Source organism: Brachyistius frenatus, unplaced genomic scaffold (assembly GCF_029030835.1).
Source record: "Brachyistius frenatus isolate BFR_SWC_R1_liver_20210118 unplaced genomic scaffold, ASM2903083v1 Contig_192, whole genome shotgun sequence".
Taxonomy (NCBI): Eukaryota; Metazoa; Chordata; class Actinopteri; family Embiotocidae; genus Brachyistius; species Brachyistius frenatus.
The window spans coordinates 516,782-536,746 of record NW_027210791.1 but is presented as its reverse complement, the minus strand read 5'-3'; the positions used below and the strand labels follow the sequence as shown (position 1 = coordinate 536,746).

At 43.5% G+C, this 19,965-nt stretch overlaps 1 protein-coding gene across 2 annotated transcripts; it reads left to right on the top strand.

Annotated features, from left to right (window-relative positions):
* Positions 1 to 1,369: 1,369 nt before the first annotated feature.
* Positions 1,370 to 19,965, top strand: pde6d (phosphodiesterase 6D, cGMP-specific, rod, delta). 2 transcript variants are annotated; one of them, XR_011311830.1, is made up of 6 exons: positions 1,370 to 1,604; positions 12,995 to 13,083; positions 14,052 to 14,177; positions 16,965 to 17,070; positions 18,632 to 18,763; positions 18,895 to 19,965. XR_011311830.1 is itself a non-coding variant. In XM_069718499.1 (5 exons), the coding sequence occupies exons 1-5, from the start codon at positions 1,444 to 1,446 to the stop codon at positions 18,711 to 18,713; spliced, it is 564 nt and encodes a 187-aa protein (XP_069574600.1). In that variant the 5' UTR covers positions 1,370 to 1,443; the 3' UTR covers positions 18,714 to 19,965. The 2 variants fall into 2 exon arrangements, 1 of the variants encoding a protein (XP_069574600.1); XM_069718499.1 differs by having other exon boundaries at positions 18,632 to 19,965.

Sequence of the window (19,965 nt, the reverse complement as noted above, 5' to 3'; positions counted from 1 at the left end):
ATGTAATGGTGAGATATGAGTTATAGAGTGAAAGAGTGAAGTTAATGAGGTGTAACAGTGAGATATGAGTTATAGAGAGTGAAAGAGTGAAGTTAATGAGGTGTAATAGTGAGATATGAGTTATAGAGAGTGAAAGAGTGAAGTTAATGAGGTGTAATAGTGAGATATGAGTTATAGAGAGTGAAAGAGTGACGTTAATGAGGTGTAATGGTGAGATATGAGTTATAGAGCGTGAAAGAGTGAAGTTAATGAGGTGTAATAGTGAGATATGAGTTATAGAGCGTGAAAGAGTGAAGTTAATGAGGTGTAATGGTGAGATATGAGTTATAGAGTGAAAGAGTGAAGTTAATGAGGTGTAACAGTGAGATATGAGTTATAGAGAGTGAAAGAGTGAAGTTAATGAGATGTAACTGAGATATGAGTTATAGAGAGTGAAAGAGTGAAGTTAATGAGGTGTAATAGTGAGATATGAGTTATAGAGAGTGAAAGAGTGACGTTAATGAGGTGTAATGGTGAGATATGAGTTATAGAGAGTGAAAGAGTGAAGTTAATGAGGTGTAATAGTGAGATATGAGTTATAGAGCGTGAAAGAGTGAAGTTAATGAGGTGTAATGGTGAGATATGAGTTATAGAGCGTGAAAGAGTGAATACTTTTAAAGGAAAGCTCAGAACTGATGTACCACGCCTTTAAAATGCATATTGCTTTATTTAATAATTTAACTCTCTTTGTGTGAATTGTATGCATTTTATTTCTTTTTTCTATTTTTAAATGTTCCTTTATATCTGTTTTTATGTGAAACGGTGCATGTCATTTTATGCTGTGAAACTCTTTGAGCTGCATTTCTTGTATGAAAGGTGCTTTACCAATATAGTTCATTATTATTATTATTATTACAAAACGAGCAGAGCGCACGTGGACCATGGCCCCAACTATCTTAATTGTGTGTGTGTGTGTGTGTGTGTGTGTGAGTGTGTGTGTGTGTGTGTGTGTTTGTGTGTGTGTGAGTGTGTGTGTGTGTGTGTGTGTGTGTGTGTGTGTGTGTGTGTGTGTGTGTGTGTGTGTGTGTGTGTGAGTGTTTGTGTGTGAGTGTGTGTGTGTGAGTGTGTGTGTGTGTGTGTGTGTGTGTGTGTGTGTGTGTGTGTGTGTGTGTGTGTGTGTGTGTGTGTGTGTGTGTGTGTGTGTGTGTGTGTGTGTGTGTGTGTGTGTGTGTGTGTGTTCTTAAACATCCACACTATGTGTGTTTGTTGTTGCCACTGGTGACGCGTCTCTATCCACTTAAGGCGCACCCGTGCGCCTCAGCCTCGTTGTGATTGGCTAGCAGCAGCTACCCTTGCCTCTGATTGGCTGGCGGAGCTGTCCGTTGGTTTGCTCGGTATATTTAGCTGATTGTATTATCGGATCAGATTTAACCTGCAGTCCACCAGTCCGGAGTTAAGTCGTGCATGAACGTTACCTGGCGGTCGGGAGCGGACCGGGGAAGCGACGTGGAGCAGCGGCTGAGGTATCCGGCAGATTGTGGCTCGTCTCGGAGGAACGGAAACACGACTGGTGAAATGTCTTCAGACGAAGACAGGGCCAAGGAGATTTTGAAGGGCTTCAAACTGTATCCTTTGGGCTGAGTGTGGGTGGTGTCCTGCGGACGGTGGACACGCAGTAAGAGGCTAACTGTCTGTCCCGGTCGTGACTAGCTGGACAACCGGAGGACGTTAGCGGGACGGCGGCTACAGCGCGGCTAGCTGCTGCGGCTAACCTGTCAGAGCCGCTAGCGTCGGTCCGTGGTGCTCCAGAAACGGGTCGGTCCGTGGTGCTCCAGAAACGGGTCGGTCCGTGGTGCTCCAGAAACGGGTCGGGGTGTTTTAACGGCTCTAACAGCAGAGGTCTGTCTTTGTGGCTCAGTGTTGGATCGATGATGGAGGACGGACCCTTCATCCGGCTGACATGGAGATCCCAGCTGGAAGTTAGAGGCACACATGAACCTGTGGTTAAAGCTGGTTGGATCTTTGTGGAGGAAGTTAGAGTTTTAAATGTGCAGCACAAGTCAGTGTTGTTACCGACTACAGCTTTTAATGGGTTTGTGACCGTTTGTCTCTTCATCAGACAGAAGGCTTAAAGGTTTTATGTTCATAGAGGGTTGACCTGAACCAGCCTCCATATTCACTTTCATTTGTTTTGACAACACAACACAACACAACACAACACAACACATCCCATCACAACACGTCCCATCCCAACACATCCCAACACATCACATCCCATCCCATCACAACACATCCCAACACATCACATCCCATCCCATCCCATCCCATCACATCCCATCCCATCCCATCCCATCACAACACATCCCAACACATCACATCCCATCACATCACATCCCATCCCATCACATCACATCACATCACATCACATCACATCCCATCCCATCCCATCCCATGCCATCACAACACATCACATCCCATCCCATCACAACACATCACATCACATCACAACACATCCCAACACATCACATCCCATCCCATCACAACACATCCCAACACATCACATCACATCACATCCCATCACATCACATCACATCACATCACATCCCAACACATCACATCACATCACATCCCATCACAACACATCCCAACACATCACATCACATCCCATCACATCACATCACATCACATCCCATCCCATCCCATCACAACACATCACATCCCATCCCATCACAACACATCCCAACACATCACATCCCATCCCATCCCATCCCATCCCATCCCATCACATCCCATCCCATCACAACACATCCCAACACATCACATCCCATCCCATCCCATCCCATCCCATCCCATCACATCCCATCCCATCCCATCACATCACATCACATCCCAACACATCACATCACATCCCATCCCATCACAACACATCCCAACACATCACATCACATCCCATCACATCACATCCCATCCCATCCCATCACAACACATCACATCACATCCCATCACATCACATCACATCACATCACATCCCAACACATCACATCACATCCCATCCCATCACAACACATCCCAACACATCACATCCCATCACATCACATCACATCACATCACATCCCATCCCATCCCATCCCAACACATCACATCACATCACATCACATCCCATCACATCACATCACATCACATCCCATCCCATCACAACACATCCCAACACATCACATCACATCCCATCCCATCCCATCCCATCACAACACATCACATCCCATCCCATCACAACACATCCCATCACATCACATCCCATCCCATCCCATCCCATCACAACACATCACAACACATCCCATCCCATCACAACACATCACATCACAACACATCACATCACATCACAACACATCCCAACACATCACATCCCATCACATCCCATCCCATCACAACACATCCCATCACAACACATCCCAACACATCACATCACAACACAACACAACACATCCCAACACATCACATCACATCACAACACATCCCAACACATCACATCCCATCACATCCCATCACAACACATCCCATCACAACACATCCCAACACATCCCAACACATCACAACACAACACAACACATCCCAACACATCACATCACATCACAACACATCCCAACACATCCCAACACATCACATCACATCACAACACATCCCAACACATCCCAACACATCACATCACAACACATCCCATCCCATCCCATCCCAACACATCCCAACACATCACATCCCATCCCATCCCATCCCAACACATCCCAACACATCACATCCCATCACATCCCATCCCATCCCATCCCAACACATCACAACACATCACATCCCATCCCATCCCATCACAACACATCCCAACACATCACATCACATCACAACACATCCCAACACATCACATCCCATCACAACACATCCCATCACAACACATCCCATCACAACACATCACAACACATCCCAACACATCACATCACATCACAACACATCCCATCACAACACATCCCAACACATCACATCCCAACACGACACAACACAACACATCACATCACAACTCCTCTGAGGACGATTAGTGAGGCCAAGACCTCACAACAACATTACAGAGAAGAACCCCACAATTAACACACACACACACACGGGTCAGTTTGTATGTGTCGTTGTGTTGTTGTATTATAGAGGATGTCATTTAGAACAGAAACCAGTCAGTGAAGTCCAGCGATCCCAACAGGAATCAGCCTGCTGGTGTTGAACAGAGCAGCAGAGACACCAACGTACCACGTCATTAGTTTTATGATAAACTCTTTTTCAACATTATATATTTTCTGAACCACCTGCCTGCGATTGCTTTCAGTGTAACGTAAATTGTGTTTAACAGTTGTCTGGTTCCAAATGATGCACGTGGAGAAAAGGGAATGTTTTATTTTAAATGGGTAGATTTACATGTTAAAGCAGTGAGTATATTTGTAGTAAAGATAAAAACGACTTTTTAAACAGCAGCTCATCACCGACTGTTAATTGTCATAAAGTTGGATAAAGACATGGAGGAAGAATCCCCTGTATAGGTAACCTTAGATTAAATCAGCAGGGGGTAAACCCAGCGCTGTTGGTTTCCTACATGACTGTCTACCCTGTAGAATTATTCATATTTCTGTCTGTACTCCTGCATTTTCAGTCCTTGATGACAACCTGTATGTTTTGGAGGAAGGAGGAGAGTAAATGTCCCTCGGCCGTCCAGCTGGCTGCTCATCATTCGGGACCCTCCTGACAGTTTGTCAGTTTGCAGGTCGTCGGTGTTTAAGAGGTCGTCATGTTCATTTGCAGCCTCAACTCTTTGATTCGGAAAAGGTTGTCTCCTTTGTTGTGAATCTAAACGTATCAGTCTTCAGACTGAATTGATCGAGATGTTGGAATATAATCGACGTGCTTTTTGGAGACGGTGTGGTTGGTGCTGTTGACAGGGACCACTTGTTGTCCTGCAGACATTATTCAGTCTAATGGTGTCCATGTGATCGTCGTAGGACCGAAGTGGCCTCAGAGGTGTCTTATCACCACAGCAGCTCCGGTCTCCGTCCACACAGGAGGCGTTCAGGCGCAGCGCTGAGTCGTAGGTCACATTAACAACAGACCTGAAGTTGAACACCTGTGTGGACATCTGGATCCATGAGAGCAAAATCTGTTCCGTCAGATCACGACAGCCAGGTGGGTTGGACTCATCTGGCTGTGTGAACAGAAGATGATGAGGGTGTGTTGACTGGTGAGGTCAGGCCCTTTGCTGTAGTGTGGTAATGCTTAAATCCATGATTTAGTGGAGGGATTTGCCGCCTTCTGTCTATTCAGCCTTATTTAAGCCAACTCGGGAGAATTTTCTCTTTCCTTCCTCCCTGTAAAGATAACAGCTGCCGTCTCTTGATCCAAAATCTCCATTGCAAACATTAATAATAATTATAATGTGAAAGTGGTCATTCTTAAAGTGTTGGTGGGTACTTGGTTGTGAGGTTATCTCTGTTTGTTGCTCAGAGCACAGAGATCCTGTTCAGCTTTTCACACCTGCAGCACACAACAGCAGATGATGTGTGTCAGGTGTGTTCGCCCCTGCTGGAGGTACTGTGTGTGTTTCAGGTGTGTCTCCTCCGGATCACGGCTGGATCTGTTCAGGACTGCAGTGCACGTGGGAAAGCAGCTTAAGATGCTCACACAAGCAGCAGCGCCGGCTGCACTCTGCTCTCACATATTCAAACCCAACGTCATCCAAGATAACTTCCAAACAAGTCATTACGACAACAGTGACAAAAAAACAACAAAGTATGAATTTGTATTTCCAGAATTGTATTTCCTTCTTATTAAAAACTACCATTTTATCTTTATGGTTTGTATTGTAAATGCAAATAGAGTCTAAATGCAGCAGTTGCACCACTGGATCCCGTCGTGATGGAGTCATTGAGTTCAGGAGAGACACAGTTTGGGTTCATTTACCTCTCAGGAGCAGCTTCACTTAAGTACTTGGATAACACTAGAAAATCTAAATGATTATTCAAATGTTTCTAAACATCTGGTCCCAAACTTCAACAGGACGTCCTCTGGGTGAGATGGGGATGCAAGTGGACACTGTTGGCTGTTAAGACACATTTGAACAAGTAAACATTTGATCCTCTTTAAAAAAAAAGTACTCTCTAATACTCAAACATTACAATTTAATTTCATCATGTCATAGTCATTTTTAGGTTTCAAATAATAAAAAAGTCGTTACAAAGAAAAAGTAAGTCCAGACCAACATCTACCGAGGGACGTCTGGGGATGAGGAAACGGAGGGTGATGGAACCAACAAGTCCAAGAACACATCTGAATCCCATTAAAATGTTTCGTGGTATTGAAACGGCAAGAAAAGCCTCCAACGTCAGCGACTGAAGGGATCCTTCATGGAGGAGTAGTCAAACATTTCATCAAGTCAATAACTGAAAGGACCACTATGTATAACACCTACAGGAAGTTATTTCTGTTAAAGGAGGAAAAACTAGCTTCTGATGCTTTAATTTCTGTTTCATAAACCATTAAAGATGCTAAGTTTCTCCTTTATATGAAGGTACTTTTTCAAATAGGATCAAAAGTTTCAATTCAATCAATTGGTTTACATAATACATTTGTAATAATAAAAAAAAAACATCTTTTGTTTGGTTTCATAGCGGTAAAGTAAAATATAAAGTGCTTAATGTAATCAAAGTTAAAATAACTGGTTTGACTTCCTAAAGTCTGTATGTTGTTCTGAGGATTACTAATGTTGATTTGATCCTGTGATATGATGGGATGTTATTAATACAGACTAACAGATAAAAGGAAAAAATAGGTAACTATCTTTACATTATTATAAAAATGAAGATAGCAGACATGTCGAAGTATTTTAGAGGAACTGGTAATTAGCTTTTTCTTTTGTTTTTACTTTTTTTTGATTCGTTTTGAAAAACCAAATAAAAAAACAACCGAGAACTTTTAAGAAAAACAAGCAGTTTTTCAGTTGGTCATCATTACTGGCCGAGATGAGGTCCAGCTCCGTGATCATTAGTGGCGAGGTGAAGCTGAGAGCCATCATGTGTCTGATTGTTGGCCCTCCTCTGTTAGTGCAGCTCAGGTTTCTCTGTCGTTGCCTTCGCTTTATCGCACAAAAGGCAGAATTCATTACAAAATGATAAAGGTGGCGACATCTCACTAATCTGACGACGTTAATTCTTCCACCAAAGAGCTCCTGTTCTCTGCAGTTTGTCTGTCAGCAGGATTTTAAAAAAAAAAAACAGCTGCTTGATCTTCATCAAACTTGGTGGAAGGATGTCGATTTGGATGAGGAGCCTTTATTACATTTGGGGGCAGAGCCACAATTTTTTATTTTAAACTTTCATTAACGTTACAAAATACTAAATTTCATTAGTGGCAAAACAGGCCACTCGAACTGATCTGTAAATACATATGCACTTTGGATTTGGACTGTTAGCTTAGTGGAGATGTGAGTGCCCCTCTGGTTACTATAGCAACTTGTAAACCACAAGCTCCCTGTAAGATGGACAGTCAGAATACATCCCAGTGTTTACATGTGATGGGATGGATGGATGGATGGATGGATGGATGGATGGATGGATGGATGGATGGATGGATGGATGGATAGGTGGGTGGATGGATGGATGGATGGATAGGTGGATGGATGGATGGATGGATGGATGGATGGATGGATGGATGGATGGATGGATAGGTGGGTGGATGGATAGGTGGGTGGATGGATGGATGGATGGATAGGTGGGTGGATGGATGGATGGATGGATGGATGGATGGATGGATGGATGGATGGATGGATAGGTGGGTGGATGGATGGATGGATGGATGGATGGATGGATGGATGGATGGATGGATAGGTGGATGGATAGGTGGATGGAGAGAAGAACCGGTGGCTAAGCTGAGTGGAGGTCCAGGTTACTTTGACTCATTAACATGTCTTTAAAAATACATGCAGACTAAGTGGTGACGGCAGCTCGTCACCGGGGGCTCATTATGGTCTGTGTATGTTCTGACAGATGTGCACCAACCCCCCGGTGGTTTACACACACGACCTGCCGCGGCCCCGGGGAGTTTTCAGGTTGTGAGGAGGAGATACAAGAAAAAAACACTTCATCAGTACATGCAGTGATGATTTTCACTCCCTCAGTTTCCAGCTTTCATTCTGGCTTCCTTTTTTGTTTAGTGAGCGGTGTAGGCAACCTGGTGATAGAGCATGAACGAGGAGGACGTTGGAAGAGGCCTGGACTCTTCTGGAAGGTGTGCAGTCCGATGAGTTTGATGGAGGAGATTAGATTTAGTTATGCTTGAGGGGATTAGAGAAACCATTCAGCTCAGCACACTTTAGTATAAAGCCAGAAGAAGAGGTGGGGGAGGGTCGGACGGCTTCCTCGCAAATGTTTTTACACATTTCATTTATGAAAGATACTAAATTATCAAAGGTCTTAAATGTGAGAGAAGAAATGCATTCAAGACATTGTTGGAGACTTGCTAAATTAAGACAGGATTTCTTTTTAAGAATAAAAAAATAAATAATAATCTGACATGCAGAAGTCTCCTGGTAAACATGCTGCTCATCAGTGCAACGTGCACAAACCTATCCTGTATCTTCTCCTGAATACTTCATGAGACTTCCGACACTATCCTGACTTCACACTCAGTGGTCTAAGTAGAGAGTCCCTGAATGTGACACCTGAAAACTGAAAACCTGAACGTGTCGGTTGAATGTGGATTGTCCTCGCACAGTTTGGATGTGAGCGTGCAGGTTGGAGAGCTTGGAGACGTTGATGGTGGTGGTGGTGGTGAGATGAGGGGCTCCACAGATGGTGTGAAGCTGAGTGTGTGTGACACTAAGTAGTATCTGAGTGTGACAGATACTCAGTGGAGAATGGTCTGGAACAAGAGGGCTGTGGAGGTCATGCTTCTTCACTGGTGTCCAGCAGTCGGACGTCCAGGGTCTCACCTTTTCTTCACTCAACCTTGATTTGTTGTCGTGGCGCTGCCACAGCGTCCCGACATGTAGCATGGTTGCCATAGTGATCAACCTACAAAGCATGTGGCATTTTACCGGGTCCAGGATCGATGGATTATCAGAGAAACTGCAGGTCTGTTTTCACTTTTACATGCTGAGGGAGGAAAGTGTCTCAGATTGAAGAGGCGGAGCTACAAACATGACATGTGATATCACTAATCGTTTTTGAAGCTGATCTTGCAGTCCGTTATTCAAATTGCACAAATGTGATGTTAAAACGTACAAAGTGGGAAACGTCTGTGTCCAGAAGTTACACTTTGGAAATTAAAAATAATTGCATAATCATAGATTCTGGAATTTTTTTATGAGAAAGAAAGAGTAGATATAATTTGTATTAAGTTTTATTAAATAATTAAAGTTTTTTTGGTGGAAAAAAAACAGATGAGACACACATGACTGATCCAAGCACCTTCCCTGGCCAACAAAACGGTCCAAAGACTATTTACAGACCAGAAGTAACCAGACCAGACGCTCACATCGTCATGATGTTGATCATAATAGACACGATATGACGTGACTTTTCTCCGTTTCTTATGAAGTTCATTTCACACAATTTGTGGCCGTCTGTCTTCTACCTCGACAGAGTCACCTGTTAAATTCGGTCTTTTTCTATTCAATGTCCTTCCCTGTTTGCCCTCGTCAGAAATGTGTGTACGTTGATGGATCAGCAGCAGCGTTGTCCTCCATGCTGCCTCCTCCCACTGTAAGGAAACCAGGGGAGTAACAGACGGGGTCCTCAGGCTCTGTGATTGACGTGTATATTGTGTTGATAGTGATTGTGGAGCTCAGAAACAGCTGACCGACTGACAGGTTGATGAGACAGCTTGCAGCCAGCATCATCTTCAGCTTCCTCTTTCTCACTCAGACACTTTTATCTTCAGGTAATCTACCACAGAGCAACACGTCTTTAGGTGGCAGCAGGATTTCTTTTCATTCTGGCTGAAATTTTAACAATATGACTTTCTGAAATCAAACACCAGCGCTTGTCCTCGTTTATTATTAACACACTGATTGCTCTTTGTAAAAGAGCTGTTGCTGTTCAAATAAAACAGGCTTGTCACACATCCCCTCTGCTAAAATATGTAATAAAACATACAGTGGTGTGAAAAGGTGTTTGCCCCTTCCTGATTTACTTGTTTGCATGTGTCACACTTAAATGTTTCAGATCATCAAACAAATTTAAATATTAGTCAAAGATAACACAAGTAAACACAAAATGCAGTTTTTAAATGAAGGTTTTTATTATTAAGGGAGAAAAACAATCCAAACCCACAAGGCCCTGTGTGAAAAAGTGTTTCCCCCTCCTGTTAAAACAGAACTTAACTGTGGTTCATCACACCTGAGTTCAATTTCTCGAGCCACACCCAGGCCTGATTACTGACACACCTGTTCTCAATCCAGAAATCACTTCAATAGGACCTGCCTGACAAAGTGAAGGAGACCAAAAGATCCTCAAAAGATAGACATCATGCCGAGATCCAAAGAAATTCAGGAACAAATGAGAAAGAAAGTAATTGAGATCTATCAGTCTGGAAAAGGTTCTAAAGCCATTTCTAAAGCTTTGGGACTCCAGAGAACCACAGTGAGAACCATTATCCACAAATGGAGAAAACATGGAACAGTGGTGAACCTTCCCAGGAGCGGCCGGCCGACCAAAATTACCCCAAGAGAGCAGCGACGACTCATCCGAGAGGTCACAAAAGACCCCACGACAACATCCAAAGAACTGCAGGCCTCACTTGTCTCAGTTCAGGTCAGTGTTCATGACTCCACCAGAAGAAAGAGACTCGGCAGAAATGGCTGCATGGCAGAGTTCCAAGACCAAAACCACCGCTGAGCAAAAAGAACATGAAGGCTCGTCTCATTTTTGCCAGAAAACATCTTGATGATCCTCAAGACTTTTGGGAAAATACTCTGTGGACTGACGAGACAAAAGTTGAACTTTTTGGAAGGTGTGTGTCCCGTTACATCTGGTGTAAAAGTAACACCACATTTCAGAAGAAGAACCTCATACCAACAGTAAAATATGGTGGTGGTAGTGTGATGGTCTGGGGCTGTTTTACTGCTTCAGGACCTGGAAGACTTGCTGTGATAAATGGAACCATGAATTCTACCATCTACCGAAACATCCTGAAGGAGAACGTCCGGCCGTCTGTTCGTGACCTCAAGCTGAAGCCAACTTGGGTTCTGCAGCAGGACAATGATCCAAAACACACCAGCAAGTCCACCTCTGAATGGATGAAGAAAAACAAAATGAAGACCTTGGAGTGGCCTCGTCAAAGTCCTGACCTGAATCCTGTTGAGATGCTGTGGCATGACCTTAAAAAGGAGGTTGGTGCTGGAAAACCCTCCAATGTGACTGAATTCCAACAACTCTGCAAAGATGAGTCGGCCAACATTCCTCCACAGCTGGAAAAGACTCATTGCAAGTTATCACAAACTCTTGATTGCAGTTGTTGCTGCTGAGGGTGGTCCAACCAGTTATTAGGTTTAGGGGGAAACACTTTTTCACACAGGGCCATGTGGGTTTGGATTGTTTTTCTCCCTTAATAATAAAAACCTTCATTTAAAAACTGCATTTTGTGTTTACTTGTGTTATCTTTGACTAATATTTAAATTTGTTTGATGATCTGAAACATTTAAGTGACAAACATGCAAAAAATTAAGAAATCAGGAAGAGGGCAAAAGCTTTTTCACACCACTGTATAATAGTATCATTAGTTACTTCCTTCATCAGTGAGACTTGGTCTTTAAAGCAGTTTTCTCCATCAGCTGTAGTTTGCTAACGTGTGATTGGTCCTCTTTGAAGCAGTAAAGTTTGCTGCTGTACTCTGAATTTCAAACTCGCCTAAATGTTTTGCACATCTGCTTTTTTTTTGGTTTAATAAATCATCTCTTCTTGAAATGTCTCCTTCATCAGCTTGAACCTGCATGGATTATATCCTAGAGGTCACAAATCATCAGTGTTAGAAAGAGGTTGAAACATAATGAAAAGTCACCAAAACATCCTGTAACAGAAGAATCCTGCTGGACATGCATGACGAGGACAGGCAGTTAGTCCTTGGTGCTTTCTCTGGTCAAACTGAAACAGAATGAAACATCTGGAGAAAGAAAAGTCCAGACTTTGTTGTTTGTGAGATGTAGGTTCACGTTTGCTGCCGTCAGGAGGCTGCAGCGATCATCGTTAGCAATCGAGGTGGAGGAGATGTCGTCCTCCAGATGCTGAAGGGAAATTGTTAACCTCAGCAAAGATACTGCTAGCTATCGGGCCGTTCTTACTGTTATGGGAATCTGTTATATTTGGTTCATTTCCAGATTGAAAACGGGGTAGTTGCATCTATAGTCATATTACACAAAACTCACAGACATCCTTCCCTCAGTACACTAACAGATGTCCTCTTCCATGTCAGGACTCTTACTGTGTAGTTTTAACAGAGTAGTGTTTCAGATCACACTGCTGTTCTGCACTGACAGGAAAAAGGTCGTTGACACCATCCTAACATCTCTCTCTCCGACCTTCATCCTTCTCTAAAGAAACCCACGCTTCACCCTCTAGATTCCAAACGAAGAGAGAGTCAGCTGCTCGGTACAGAACCAACTGACTGTGGACCTGTTTTAGTGACTGACCTCCCTGTCCACGTCCACCAAAGGGAAAGACACTTCTTTCATGAATACAACGTGTTGGTTTTGCTGTTCGTTCTAAAAAGGTCATGTGATGATGATGAAGCAGTGATAATAGAAGTTTCAACATTATTGTGACTGGGATCATTCCCACGAATGGACGAGGGCTCCTCCAGTCAGGTTCATGGTTTGAGTGGGTGGAGATCACATGTGAATGTGGTCAGTGACGTGGAGGGCAGCGGTCTACCACCCTCTTCATTCGAAGGCCATTATCACATGTATGTTTTTAGTTTTGGTCACTTAACCTTCTGTTGCTAGAAACTGGATGAACCTCCGGGATGCAGAGACGGGTAAAGTGCTGTGGCAGGGAACGGAGGACCTGTCTGTCCCAGGGGTCGAACATGAAGGTACGTCCACACGCCACACATGTAGTACACTGGATGTAGAACAAACCAAGTCTAACTTTTTATGAGACCGCTTTAAACTATTTCCTTAACAACATGAAGATAAAATGATCACCTGGTCATTACAGGTGTTGTTAGCCAAAGCTTTTCATCTGTCGTATCAACTTCTGTAGGTCTGTAGACGCAAAAGGATTCAGAGGCGACGACTTGGTGTTAAAATAAGAAAAAAGGAAACATAAACATAAAAAAATAAAATAAAATGCAGTTTGAATGCATGTGTATATATCGTAGTGAGAAAATGTTCAGGTGCCTCTTGGTAATTCACACAAGTTGTTGATTTTAAAGTGAAATAAGGAAAATGGAGCTACTGCAGCAAACAGACATTAAAATGAGCATTTCTTCATATCTTAATGGACTTTATGGATGTTGATGAGACAGTAATGACGTCAGTGTTTGGTTACCGGAACATTAGTTTCTACTCAGCTGTGTCTCGCTCTGCAGGAGGCGCTTACAGTGTACTTTTATGTTTCGGGCCCTCAGTCAGGGATCAATGTTGGTTACCGTGCCTTACAATTACTAACAGATAAATTAAGGCCTAACGAGTTAATGACAACTTTGCTAGGAGGAGGGTGGCCAAACTTTTTAAACACCACAGAAAGGTTCATGTTTGTGTCCGAGGTTTTATTTATACCTCTAGTCTTACCTGGTTAAACTTTTACATAAAACTCCTGGAAAAAAAAACGTCCATTTCACAGTATAAAGTAATTATCACATACAATTATGCAAAAAGTAATGAGGGGTAATCAGGCAGGATGCAGGAGAGCAGGTCGTAGTGGGTCAGTGTCACATGTTCTCAGTTTAATGGAAAAACCGAGACAGGTTTCATGACTTAAATCCATAACTCTGCTTAATGAAGCTCTGCTGTAAACATTTTAAAACAAACTCAAGATACTTTCTCACTGTGTGTTCAGCTCGAGTCCCAAAGAAGATCCTGAAGTGTAAAGCGGTGTCCAGAGAGCTGAACTTCTCCTCCTCAGAGAAACTGGAGAAGTTCAGGCTGGAGCAGAAAGTTTTCTTCAAAGGACAGTGTCTAGAAGGTAAATCAGCCGAAACACTCATCCCCTCAGGTGATTTCACACCGTGTTTCCGTTTGTTCCGGTGTCAGTACGAAGCCAACAAAGTCCTGCAAGAAGACTGAGCAAGTTAACATGAATTACAACACTGAGGGCCTGATTTACTAAGATCTCCAATAAAGGTACTAAATTGCATGTTTATTCCAAAAGTTTCCAATTGCATCACTGATCGCTCTATTTAAATGAGGTGTTTGTGAGTTAAAGAGATTCCAGCCATGAAAAAAAACAGAATGAGCGCAAAAGGAAAAGGAAATCTGATCCCTTTGAAATTAAGAAATATAAATATAATAACAAAGCGCTATTTGGGGGATTATCAGCGAGAAAGTTAACGCTGTGGGAAAAACAAAAAGATCGAGAGATGAAGTTAAGAGAAGATGGTGAGATATGAGGCGACAGAAAAAAAAAAGGACTTCATAATAAAACATGGACGGTGGATGAGAACCTCTAACAAACTCTGAGCAGCAGGTCCAGATCGTTCAGTGATGATCAGCTTACTTGGTTTCATTCAGTGGGAACCTGATGAAGCTACCTGTGAACTCTGACGGACACATTCAGGACCTGGGAGAGCGACCCGTTCAGGACCTGGGACAGGGACCCGTTCAGGACCTGGGACAGGGGCCCGTTCAGGACCTGGGACAGGGGCCCGTTCAGCGCCTGGGACAGCTCACCTGAAGAACTGCACAAGGATATCCCAGCTGAGATACTACAGTACGCTGGAACGACCCAGAGGAGAGAAAATGCTGAGTCCTCAGAAGTTCTGTCATTGCTGGTATTACGTGGCTCCTCGCACAATGCTAAATGGACAACTTGTGTTAAATTGCTCATTTTAAGGACCCGATCCTCTAAGCATGTCGTTAGTAGATCAGTTGGGACATTTTTCTGAGGATGGTGTGAAGTTTGCACCTGATTTTAAAACCTTTAGTAAATCAGGCCCTCACTGTTTCACAATTGTCAGAAATATGTTTTTTGAGGAAGGAAATTCATTCACCACGTTAGACACACGTGGAGTGTTTGTGTTCGATACACTTAGTCATTCTAACTTGTGTGTTTTGTCTGGAAGTCATTCGTGAACAAAATGTAAAGTAGAGGGGGACGAACTCTAAGGAACTAAATATGGAGTAACTCTTCCAGTGAACTAGTTGTCTTGTTGTATAAAAGGGCCAGACAGAAGTGTTGAATTTTTAAGATGCAACATTTCCAAACGTTCAGAACAATATTAATTAGGTCCAATTAGAGAAAATAGGGTTCTAATGGAGTAATTTAGATGTTGTGAAGTTCACTGTTACAGTCAGGCAGGTTCAACAGGATCCACACTAAAAGGGTACGTGAGCACAGAAACTGAAAACTGCATCCGCAAGCAAATATTCAGATTTATAAAACCGTGCACACCTGCACGCTCAGTTTCCATTATAAATTATACTACAGTGCATCTGGAAAGTATTCACAGCGCTTCACTTTTTCTACATTTTGTTATATTACAGCCTTATTCCAAAATAGATTAAATTCATTGTTTCCCTCAAAATTCTACACACAACACCCCATAATGACAACGTGAAATACATTTTTTTGAAATTTTTGCAAATCTATTAAAAATCAAAAACGAAAAAAATAAATAAATTTACATAAGTATTCACAGCCTTTGCCATGACACTCAACATTAAGCTCAGGTGCATCCTGTTTCCACTGATCATCCTTGAGACGTTTCTACAACTTGATTGGAGTCCACCTGGTAAATTCAGTTGTTTGGACATGATTTGGAAAGACACACACCGTCTATATAAGGTCCCACAGTTGACATGTCAGAGCACAAACCAAGACATGAAGTCCAAAGAATTGTCTGTAGACCTCTGAGACAGGATTGTATGGAGGCTCAGATCTGGGGAAGGGTACAGAAACATTTCTGCAGCATTGAAGGTCCCAATGAGCACAGTGGCCTCCATCATCTGTAAATGGAAGAAGTTTGAACCACCAGGACTCTTCCTAGAGTCGGCCGCCCGGCCAAACTGAGCGATCGGGGGAGAAGGGCCTTAGTCAGGGAGGTGACCAAGAACCCGATGGTCACTCTGACAGAGCTCCAACGTTGCTCTGTGAAGAGAGGAGAACCTTCCAGGAGGACAACCATCTCTGCAGCACTCCACCCAGCAGGCCTGTATGGTAGAGTGGCCAGACGGAAGACACTCCTCAGTAAAAGGCTCATGACAGCCCACCTGGAGTTTACCAAAAGGAACCTGAAGGACTGTCAGACCATGAGAAACTAAATTATCTGGTCTGATGAAACAAAGATTGAACTCTTTGGCCTGAATGCCAAGCGTCATGTTTGGAGGAAACCAGGCACCGCTCATCACCTGGCCAACACCATCCCTACAGTGAAGCATGGTGGCGGCAGCATCATGCTGTGGGGATGTTTTTCAGCGGCAGGAACTGGTAAATATACTGATGAAGGCTAACGTGGCTCCTCAGATGTGTCTCTCAGGTGCTTCATGACGGCCCACGTCCTCAAACCCGACTCCTCTTTGAAAGGTCCCCTGTGCAGAGTGATTAGAGGAAGGAGCTGTGATCTCTGCACGCCGCTGCTGCTGGCCCGGTTCTGTGTGTTGTCCTCGGGGGCCCAGCGGGGGCCCGGTGAGGACAACACACAGTCCACACCAACACAACGCGCTGCTGGTCTCCACCAGAGATGAGACAACTCTGTGAATGTGCAGTATTCAGACACACCGTGTGACCCTGAGCTCGTTGTCTGTCTCCGTCCAGAATGGTTCTTTGAGTTCGGGTTCGTCATCCCCAACTCCACCAACACGTGGCAGTCTCTGATAGAAGCCGCTCCGGAGTCCCAGATGATGCCAGCGAACGTCTTAACGTGAGTGACGCTGTTTATCTGTTACTGCTGTCACATCCACAGTCTCATCCGTACAGCCGGGATCCAACCAGCTGTTTACTGTGACCTAACAACCTGATTTACTGCCGTTTATAATGAAGGATGGCGATATTATATATTTAAGGGGGGAAATATTAGGATGTTTGCAGAAATGTGTTCAATCTTACAACTGATCAAGGAATGTTTAATTCTTATTTAAAACCACTTGAACTTTTAGTAGTGAGCAGTAACTAACGTCAACCTTCACAGACCCACTTCCTGCTTCAGCTCGCAGCTGACCTGCTTTTTTATTTTCTGTGTCCTGTGGGATTATTTGTGGTCATAAACTCAAAGTGCGCTTCATTTCCTGTTTGGCCTGCAAATCAAATGGTTCCGATTATTTAGTTTGTTCTGTCAGACTTTAAAAAGCATGATCTCCGGTCTCTTCGTGGTTCCCTCTGCTCTAAACTGATCAGTCAGTGTTACTTCACTGAATGATGTGAGATCACAACCAGTCAGGAAGCCAGTGTGTCGCAGACGTCGCACCAAAACAGGAAAATGATTTGATTGAAGGGAGCGACGTCTTCGATCCAGTCAGCAAACTTTAAAAATGATAAATACTCTGGTTTCTTTAATGAGGGGAGAAGCTGTCCCTTTTAGAAATTCAGACACAAAATATAATTCAGAGTGAAGCATCAGGCCTGGATGGGATCTTTGGACAGATGGCTTGGTGAGTACAGTTTGATCAGTCTGTCATCGTTACAATCACAGCTCCACACTTCATACTTCAATGATAATAACGTTTATTTGCAGAGCACCTGTCATACAAGAAATGCAGCTCAAAGAAAATTACCTTACGTGTTTCACATAAAAACAGATATAAAAGAACATTAAAAACGTTCCAAAATGTAAAAAGATAATGCACATACAATTAAAACACAAGACAACACATTGATAAAATAGAGTTAAAATATAGACAAGGCAAAATGCATTTTAAAGGTGCAGTAGTGCAAAGTACGGTAAGATGTACAACCCCGTTTATGTAAATAAAACAAAATGCAATGATTTGCAAATCTCATAAACCCATGTTTAATTGCAAATAGACCAAACACAACATATCAAATCTTAAAATGGAGAAATGTTATTGTTTTATAAAAAATATTTTGAATTTGATGGCAGCAACACATCTATAAATATCTTTCTTTTAAAAGTATGAACTGCCCTGATATCTGCAGGTAGTTTGTTCCACATCTTTGGAGCAGAACTCACAAAAACAGAATCCCCAATTTTCTTTCGGTTGCTGCTGGAAACCTCCAATAAACCAGCAGCAGATGATCTCCGTGTTCTCGGAGGCTCATAGTTCACCAGAGAGTCTGAGATGTAACTCGGTTTGAGCCCATTCAGAGGTTTGTACGTGAGCAACGTGAAAGTCAGACACTAATGTGCTCTCTCTTCTGCAGAGTTTTGGAGTCTCTCCATTGTTTCCTTTGAAAAGCAGTAAAAAGTGGATCTGTGACGTCTGTTGTGAACCATCAGCTGAAGTCGACGTGTCTTTGTGTTGCAGTGGTAACGTGATCATAGAGACCAAGTTCTACGACGACGAGCTCCACGTCAGTACTTCCAGGGTACGACTTTTCTACGTCTGACCTCTGACCCCCCCGACTCTACCTTCCAGAAATGCTGACATCCTGCCAAGGTCTATAAATGTCCACGTTAGCTCCAGTCTTCAGCAGCTCAGCGCCGACGTGCTGCGGTGCCACCGTCAGTAACGTGAGCTCTGTGTTGGGTTGTTCTCTTATTTTGTGTTGATTTGAAACCTTCTTGTAGACCTTGGGAGACAAGGGAAGAGGAGGAGAGCTCTGTGGTTTCCCCTCCAGACTGTTCCACTGCAAACACACCACCACTGATCTGCAGCCAGCCAGGGAGCCTCTCCGAAACGACAGGATTTGTGCTTCTTTTCTTTCTTTTTTATTTTTTTTATTTCACCCTCTTTCACTCCAAGGTTGCATTTACTCAGGAACAGACCATCAGACCTGTAACCTTTGTGTCCTGTGTGAGAAGCGCTGCTCTCCACGTGTCCTCTGCTCCTAACGGGCCGTCAGTGTTGAGGGAACATCGTACATCATCGTAGGTGTTTTCTAGTCCAGCAACTCTCAGATCAAACAGGAAATACAAAACACCAGATAACTCCAATACTTGCGTCCCATTTCAGAGGTTTTATCTCCTGCAAAGTCTCAGTTTCCAGGTCGAGTGCATCATCATCGGTAAATTAGTGCGCCACGTGATGTGCAGCCTCCTTTTGTCAACATGTCGGTGACAAAAAACAACTTCAAATCCCCAAATCATCTGCTGGTAAAGAGAACAGCTGCTGTAGGAGAAAGTAAAGTCACAGATTCACGGGCAGCCTGGCGGTGAACGGTGGTCTCTGTGAGGCCGGACACACTCCACCCAGAAAACCCTGCTAGTGTCTGAGCACGTGGACGAGTGTAATGGTGCAGTGAGGTAGAGTCCAGCAGGAGAGCCCTGAGGTCACCGGGTCACGTCTGGAGACGGAAACCAGCACGCCGTCATCACCACCTGCTTGAGGGACATTCGTCAGCAAACTGCAGGAACTACACTAATTACATCACATCAACCTTCTTCAAAAATATTCACATACCACCTGACCCACCATCACCAGGTAGTTCACTTCGTTTGATCCTAGATGTTAACAGCTGTTTACGGTCTCTGTACATTCTGGCCCGGTTTTTACCCCCCCCCCCCCCACACACACACACATCACTGTGTTCATGACATTCATTGTTTTTCTTAGCTGCTAACTGAGCTGTGTAAAATAGACTTGTGTTTTAATATGACAGGAGTTGTGGATTAAAGTCATACAATGTTGTAATAACACAA

Coding starts and splice junctions, on each gene's coding strand:
- pde6d (XM_069718499.1), top strand. CDS start 1,444: ATGAACGTTACCTGGCGGTCGGGAGCGGACCGGGGAAGCGACGTGGAG. Junction 1,605..12,994: donor ATTTTGAAGGGCTTCAAACT/GTATCCTTTGGG, acceptor TTCTGTTGCTAG/AAACTGGATGAACCTCCGGG. Junction 13,084..14,051: donor CCCAGGGGTCGAACATGAAG/GTACGTCCACAC, acceptor CTGTGTGTTCAG/CTCGAGTCCCAAAGAAGATC.